At 53.1% G+C, this 7,964-nt stretch overlaps 1 protein-coding gene across 1 annotated transcript; it reads right to left on the bottom strand.

Moving 5' to 3' along the window:
• Positions 1 to 2,401: 2,401 nt before the first annotated feature.
• LOC142398474 (uncharacterized) lies at positions 2,402 to 7,244 on the bottom strand. The gene is made up of 3 exons (XM_075482475.1): positions 7,129 to 7,244; positions 3,977 to 4,115; positions 2,402 to 3,812 (listed from the first exon to the last, which is right to left on the bottom strand). Exons 1-3 carry the CDS (start codon positions 7,150 to 7,152, stop codon positions 2,485 to 2,487), a joined length of 1,491 nt encoding a protein of 496 aa, XP_075338590.1. The 5' UTR covers positions 7,153 to 7,244; the 3' UTR covers positions 2,402 to 2,484.
• Between the last annotated feature and the right edge of the window lie 720 nt (positions 7,245 to 7,964).

The raw sequence follows: 7,964 nt of genomic DNA, 5'->3' as shown, positions 1-7,964 counted from the left end.
AATAAAAGCAGCGTAGGAAAACACGTTTATTTAATATTCTAATTTTATGTTCTAATTTGGATTTTAGCCATCTGTTTGGACATATTTACTTTTAGAATAGAAATAGATGATGGCTATAACAAAGTGCTGGTATAAAACGGAGTCTCCAAACCTGAGTGAAGGAAATATGTTCAATGGAAAGATAACTTTCTCTCTCAGGTCCAGAGAGATCTTTCCCAGGAAAAGGGAGAAACGGACTGCTTTCATCAAAACAATTGAGGACGCTACACGTTAGCAAGTAAAGACACTGGACATTAAATACAAGACTGACAGAGCAGCCCCCATGTTCTTGTCTGTATGTTGTTTTGTTTTATGTTTTTGACAGTTTGTTGTCAACCTGTGTCCCCTTAAACTGAAAAGAACTAAATAAAAAGTATAAAAAAGAATAGAAATAGAAAAATACTTTATTCATCCCCCAATGGGGGAAATTCAAATTTTCCTCGTGTAAATTCTGAGTCAGTGTTACGAACCAAACATGCTGTGAAAATAAACATCTGTTTGACAGGATTTTTTTTAAATGTAAAATGTTTTAATTCTTTCATTAAAACATGCTGAAGCAGAAGGTGTCCTGAGGGGACAGAAGAAACCAAACCTGATGATTCACAGAAGTAAAGAGTTTAAGACCACCTGATCCGGGGTAATCTGTCAGAAACAACCAGAAGTGAACACAGCATTCAGTTTGTATTGTAAAACAGCAGCAATAACAAGTCTGTGAGATCTTTCAGACTCCAGTTCAGGTCCAGGTTCTGATCCAGGTTCAGGTCCAGGTTCAGGTCCAGGTTCTGATCCAGGTTCTGATTCAGGTTCAGGTCCAGGTTCTGATTCAGGTTCAGGTCCAGGTTCAGGTCCAGGTTCAGGTCCAGGTTCTGATTCAGGTTCAGGTCCAGGTTCAGGTCCAGGTTCTGATTCAGGTTCAGGTCCAGGTTCTGATTCAGGTTCTGATTCAGGTTCAGGTCCAGGTTCTGATTCAGGTTCTGATTCAGGTCCAGGTTCTGATCCAGGTTCAGGTCCAGGTTCTGATTCAGGTTCTGATTCAGGTCCAGGTTCTGATCCAGGTTCTGATTCAGGTTCTGATTCAGGTTCAGGTCCAGGTTCAGGTCCAGGTTCAGGTCCAGGTTCTGATCCAGGTTCTGATCCAGGTTCTGATTCAGGTTCAGGTCCAGGTTCTGATTCAGGTTCTGATTCAGGTCCAGGTTCTGATCCAGGTTCTGATCCAGGTTCAGGTCCAGGTTCTGATCCAGGTTCAGGTCCAGGTTCAGGTCCAGGTTCTGATTCAGGTTCTGATTCAGGTTCAGGTCCAGGTTCTGATCCAGTTTCAGGTCCAGGTTCTGATTCAGGTTCTGATCCAGGTTCTGATCCAGGTTCAGGTCCAGGTTCTGATCCAGGTTCTGATCCAGGTTCTGATCCAGGTTCAGGTCCAGGTTCTGATCCAGGTTCTGATCCAGGTTCTGATCCAGGTTCTGATCCAGGTTCAGGTCCAGGTTCTGATTCAGGGCTGGGGTCCCAAATAAAGCTCAGACTGATCGGTTTGACATTTTAAAAACCATCTCTAAACATCCGTTTCCTCTGATTTTCATACAGATCTGGAGCTGCTCGATGTTCTCTGATGTTGCAGGTGTGAAACAGGTGACATCATCAGGAGGTGCGGTCTGAGCCGCCGCCACTTCAAACACGTGAAACTGTTCAGAGAAACACCCTGAACTGGGTGGACTTTGAAGTGGGAGCTTCTGAGGAAGCAGAGGCGGTCTGTGGGCGGTCGTGGTTAAAGTCTTCCAGCAGGCGACCACGAGCGCGCTCAGCCTCAGAGAAGAGTCGACACCAGAAACAGACGCCGTGAGAAAACTACTTTCCTTGGTGCTAACAGGTCATATCTGAAATAATGTCACAATTCATCCAGATCAGCCTTTAGACACAAAAGTAAAATCTAAATATGTTTGGAAAGCCCATCTGTGACTGGTTGACTCCAGCAGGGAAAGCCTGGCTGCGCACCTGGCCGCGCACCTGGCTGCGCACCTGGCCGCGCACCTGGCCGCGCACCTGGCCGCGCACCTGGCCGCGCACCTGGATGCGCACATGGATGCGCACCTGGCTGCGCACATGGCTGCGCACCTGGCTGCGCACCTGGCTGCGCACATGGCTGCGCACATGGCTGCGCACCTGGCTGCGCACATGGCTGCGCACCTGGCTGCGCACCTGGATGCGCACCTGGCTGCGCACCTGGATGCGCACCTGGATGCGCACATGGCTGGGCACCTGGATGCGCACCTGGATGCGCACATGGCTGGGCACCTGGCTGGGCACCTGGATGCGCACCTGGATGCGCACCTGGCTGCGCACCTGGCTGCGCACCTGGCTGCGCACCTGGATGCGCACCTGGATGCGCACCTGGATGCGCACCTGGATGCGCACCTGGATGCGCACCTGGATGCGCACCTGCCCCCCCCCTCACTGAGCAGGCAGGTGCTCGGTGAACCTCTTGAGGTGGTGGCGCAGCACTCCTTTGGTCTTGAAGGTCTTGCCGCAGCTGCAGGCGTGCGGCCGCTCGCCCGTGTGGTCCAGCTGGTGGATGCGCAGCAGCGAGCTGGTGAAGAAGAACTCGCCGCAGGTGATGCAGTAGTGGCTCTTCTCGCCGGTGTGTTTGGCTCTCTGGTGGCTCAGCAGCGAGCCGGACGTGATGAAGCTCTGGCCGCAGTCCTGGCAGCTGAAGGGCCGCTCGCCGGTGTGGATCCTCTCGTGCGCCCTCCACGAGTTGTGGTAGGAGAAGGTCTTCTGGCAGTACGAGCAGCGGTAGTGCTTCTCCTTGGTGTGGCTGAGCCGGTGCATCTTCAGGTAGTGTGCGATGGTGAAGCTCTTGCCGCAGTCGTCGCAGCTGAACGGCTTCTCGCCCACGTGGAACAGCGTGATGTGGGACCTCAGGTGGGACGACTGGGTGAACCTCTTCCCACAGGTGGTGCAGAGGAAGGGCCGCTCCCCGGTGTGGGTCACCATGTGCGCCTTGAGGTGAGGCGACTGCGTGAACCTCTTGCCGCACTCGGAGCACCTGTAGGGCTTGAGGCCGGTGTGGGTGCGGTCGTGCAGCTTCAGGCCCTGGAGGCTGGAGAAGCACTTGCCGCACTCGCCGCAGCCGTACGCCTTCAGATCCTCGTGGGTGCGCTGGTGGCTGCGCAGGCCGCTCAGCAGCTTGAACCCTTTTCCGCAGGTGGGGCAGGTGTGCGGCTTCCTGTTGGAGTGGGTCACCTGGTGCAGCTTCAGGCTCTGGGGGTTGCTGAAGGTCTTGGTGCACCTGGGGCACGGCAGCAGCTTGGGGTTCTTGTGCGACTTGCGGTGGAAGTTGAAGCCCTGGTAGGACACGAACATCTTGTTGCAGACCGTGCAGCGGTAGCACTTCTCGCCCTTGTGGGCCTCCAGGTGCCGGTTGAGCTGGTCCTGCCCGCCGAAGCCGTCCCCACAGAACCAGCACTTGAAGGGTTTGGTGCCCGAGTGCGTGCGGTGGTGCGTCTTCCAGTCCCGCTTCAGAGCGAAGGTTCGGTCGCAGTAGGAGCAGCGGTACGGCTCGTTGCGGTCGTGGATCTGCTGGTGGACCACGAGGCTCATCAGGGTCGGGTAGGTCTTCCCGCACCGCCAGCACTCGTTGGGTCTCTGTCCGCGGTGGGTCCGCAGGTGCGCCTCCAGGTGGGACCTCTTGTAGAAGCCCCGGTCGCATTCTGGACAGTAGACCATCTTCCTGCCGCTGTTGGTGGACGGTGGCAGGCCGCAGAGCTCAGGGTGCAGGTCTGCGGGGAAGCAGAGGTCAGAGGTCACGTAAACCTGGACAGGTAAAACTATCAGATGATTCAGCAGAAACAGCCAGAACCTGAGGCAAAGATGGACCGTTTACTGTGAGCGGCAGGGTTCGACACACTGTTGGACCGGCCCCGAAGGTTCTGAACACACTTACCCAGACACAGGAAGTCCCGCCCCTCCAGCCACGCCCTGCAGTCCGTCAGTTCGACTGACAACTTCTTCAGAACCGGGTAGGACCGGATCTCCACGTCATCGTCCGGCTCAGCTTTGATCTGAACGCTGTCGGCTGCATCCTGAAACGATACGTTTCCTCATCAGGTGGGACACACACACACATGCCAGGGTTACCCCCCCAACCCCACACACATGCCAGGGTTACCTCCCCAACCCTCGGGGTAACCTCCCCCCAACCCCCCCACCGAGTCAGGGTTACCTCCCCAACCCTCGAGGTTACCTCCCCAACCCTCGAGGTAACCTCCCCAACCCCCCCACCGAGTCAGGGTTACCTCCCCAACCCTCGAGGTTATCTCCCCAACCCTCGAGGTTACCTCCCCAACCCTCGGGGTAACCCCCCCAACCCCCCCACCGAGTCAGGGTTACCTCCCCAACCCTCGGGGTTACCTCCCCAACCCCCCCACCGAGTCAGGGTTACCTCCCCCCAACCCTCAAGGTTACCTCCCCAACCCTCGAGGTAACCTCCCCAACCCCCCCACCGAGTCAGGGTTACCTCCCCCCAACCCTCGAGGTTACCTCCCCAACCCTCGAGGTTACCTCCCCAACCCTCGGGGTAACCTCCCCAACCCCCCCACTGAGTCAGGGTTACCTCCCCAACCCTCGAGGTTACCTCCCCAACCCTCGGGGTAACCTCCCCAACCCCCCCACCGAGTCAGGGTTACCTCCCCAACCCTCGGGGTAACCTCCCCAACCCCCCCACCGAGTCAGGGTTACCTCCCCAACCCTCGAGGTTACCTCCCCAACCCTCGAGGTTACCTCCCCAACCCTCGGGGTAACCTCCCCAACCCCCCCACCGAGTCAGGGTTACCTCCCCAACCCTCGGGGTTACCTCCCCAACCCTCGAGGTAACCTCCCCAACCCTCGGGGTTACCTCCCCAACCCTCGAGGTAACCTCCCCAACCCTCGAGGTAACCTCCCCAACCCTCGGGGTTACCTCCCCAACCCCCCCACCGAGTCAGGGTTACCTCCCCAACCCTCGGGGTTACCTCCCCAACCCTCGAGGTAACCTCCCCAACCCTCGGGGTTACCTCCCCAACCCCCCGGGTTACCTCCCCAACCCTCGGGGTTACCTCCCCAACCCTCGAGGTAACCTCCCCAACCCTCGGGGTAACCTCCCCAACCCTCGAGGTAACCTCCCCAACCCCCCCACCGAGTCAGGGTAACCTCCCCAACCCTCGAGGTAACCTCCCCAACCCTCGAGGTAACCTCCCCAACCCTCCACATGCTCCAGATGTTTTCCCGGGATGTTGATCAGATTATTGGCTAAATTACAATCAGACTGAGTTATTAAGTGCATGTAGACACCTTAATCTGACTAAGAATTGGATCGGATGGGATTCAGACCCCGAGATAACTGGGTTGAAAGTCACTCTAAACCTGCTTGTAGACGCTGAAGCTCGTGGTGAATCAGACTTTGCGTTCTGCGCATGCTCCAGATGTTTTCCCGGGGTCGTGACCCGGAAGTCAAAGTAGACGATATTCCTGTTGTTGTCGCCGTCAGAAAGAAACAAACAACGCGATGGAGAATGCTCCGTTGGGCATCGAGTTTGTGCAACAAGCAGCTCATCACAGACCAAATGTAGAGGGACGTAGCTTCATCTGGCTCTGCGTTCTCCATCTTTCTCCAATGCCTGAGTTTGTTGTTGTTGTTGGTGGTGAAGAGGTCAACAGGAAGTGGCTCTATTAAAAACAGCTGGAATGGGTACAGCGCCACCTATCATACCGGGGTATGACACGCTTTGTGCCTCTGATCCCATTCATTCACCGCCACATATCCAAGGAGAATTACCCTTAAATAAGGAGCAGAACTAGGGTTGCCAACCGTCCCTTGAAAAATGGAATCGTCCCGTATTACTGTGAGAGTCTAAAAACAGTCAGTATCATGGCAATGGAAATGAATAACAGGGCTTTATATGAAAATGTACGGTCCTGCTCTGTGACCAATGAGCTGACAGCATATTCACACCCGAGTACCATCCGGTCTCGCACCCGCAGAATGGAGAACAGTTTCTATCCTAAGGCCATCAGGCTCCTAAATGGACTAGAATGCACTCTCATCACTTACACACTCATCACTTACGCTTCTACTTTACACACTTTATACTTTACACACTTTACACATGCATACACTTTATGCATCCACTGCTGTTTGCACTGCAACCTGCAATATTGTATTTTTTTTATTTTTCCTTATGTTATAGTTAGGTCTCAGATTAGCATAGGCTATTGTGTGTATTATGTGTTCAGTACAGCTCTTGTAATTAGCGTTATAATGTATAATGTATATTGTAGTATCCACATTGCCTGTCTATCTGTTGTTACTGTCTTGTAAATACTTTTGGTAGAGTACTTATGACATGACATGTTACGGCATGTTATGTCTTGTTATGGTAGCTGCTGTACGGTGTCCTGTCCTAAGAATTTCAGTCCGACTCTGTGTATCTGAAAATAAAAGACTTGACTTGAAAAATCATTTCACTCACAAAAAAAGGGGCTAAAAAAATTCACCAGGCCAGGAAAGGTGAAGGCAATGTGTCGGCCCTCCTAATGAGGGGTCCCTTATTTATTTTCAGGGAGTTGGCAACCCTAAGCAGAACCCAACTGTAGCTGTAATCTGATTACTCTCAGCATGTGACCCACTGAGACCGAACCGGGAGTAACACATTACTAGTCATCAATAATCCTGAGAATGATCAGAACTGAACCAGACTCCATTCATAATCCGGTGGTTTTAGTGTGTGGACTCAGCCTCTCCACACAGGACAGGAGCGGGTTCGGGTTCTGTGGTCCGGCTCAGTCTGAACCAGTTCTACTAAAGTTCTGCCCCAACCTAACCGAGCCTCTAACCGAACCTCTAACCGAGCCTCTAACGGGCTGCTCCGGTTCGGCTCCGGTTCGGCTGAGTGTCTCCGGACCACAGACACGATCATTCCTGTAAAATGAGGCTTTTTCTGAATGGAGTTCGGCAGCAGAGGCTAACTGGGTTAGCTTCGCGCCGCTCGGCTCTGGCCGTGTCCCGGGGGGAGCGGCTCGGCTCGGCTCGGTTCGGCTCGGTTCGGTCGGTGTGTTTACCGGTGAGGTGGTGTGGGTCTGCATCTCTCCGGTTCTGCCGCGGGTTCTGCTACTGAAGCCGTCCGACGGAGAGTCCGGCACCGCTAACGGAGCCAGTTGTGCTGCTGCTTTTTACTTCCGGGTGAAAGTTCAAACCTGTCCCAACAGGTCCGGCAGGTCCGGAAGCTCAGTGACCGGAACCGAGAAAAACTCAAAAAAAGATTCAGAACCACTAACTTCTGAGGCTTTATTTTTTAAGAATAAGGGTTTTACAGACTTTAGAGTTCTGATGCTGGTCCATAAAGTTCTGATGCTGCTCTATAAAGTTCTGATGCTGGTCCATAAAGCTCTGATGCTGGTCTATAAAGTTCTGATGCTGCTCCATAAAGTTCTGATGCTGGTCCATAAAGTTCTGATGCTGCTCCATAAAGCTCTGATGCTGGTCTATAAAGTTCTGATGCTGCTCTATAAAGTTCTGATGCTGGTCCATAAAGTTCTGATGCTGCTCTATAAAGTTCTGATGCTGGTCCATAAAGTTCTGATGCTGCTCTATAAAGCTCTGATGCTGCTCCATAAAGTTCTGATGCTGCTCTATAAAGTTCTGATTCTGGTCCATAGAGCTCTGATGCTGCTCCATAAAGTTCTGATGCTGGTCCATAAAGCTCTGATGCTGGTCTATAAAGTTCTGATGCTGCTCTATAAAGTTCTGATGCTGGTCCATAAAGTTCTGATGCTGCTCTATAAAGTTCTGATGCTGCTCTATAAAGTTCTGATGCTGGTCCATAAAGTTCTGATGCTGCTCTATAAAGTTCTGATGCTGGTCCATAAAGTTCTGATGCTGCTCTATAAAGTTCTGA

This window comes from Odontesthes bonariensis, chromosome 14 (assembly GCF_027942865.1).
Source record: "Odontesthes bonariensis isolate fOdoBon6 chromosome 14, fOdoBon6.hap1, whole genome shotgun sequence".
NCBI lineage: Eukaryota > Metazoa > Chordata > Actinopteri > Atheriniformes > Atherinopsidae > Odontesthes > Odontesthes bonariensis.
The sequence above is the reverse complement of the archived record's forward strand: the minus strand, read 5'-3'. Positions and strand labels throughout refer to the sequence as shown.

Excerpts from the sequence above, each read along its gene's own strand:
- LOC142398474 (XM_075482475.1), bottom strand. The coding sequence starts at position 7,152 with ATGCAGACCCACACCACCTCACCG. Across the intron at positions 4,116-7,128 it reads AGACCCACACCACCTCACCG|GATGCAGCCGACAGCGTTCA; the intron begins GTAAACACACCG and ends GTATCGTTTCAG. Across the intron at positions 3,813-3,976 it reads GCGGGACTTCCTGTGTCTGG|ACCTGCACCCTGAGCTCTGC; the intron begins GTAAGTGTGTTC and ends GCTTCCCCGCAG.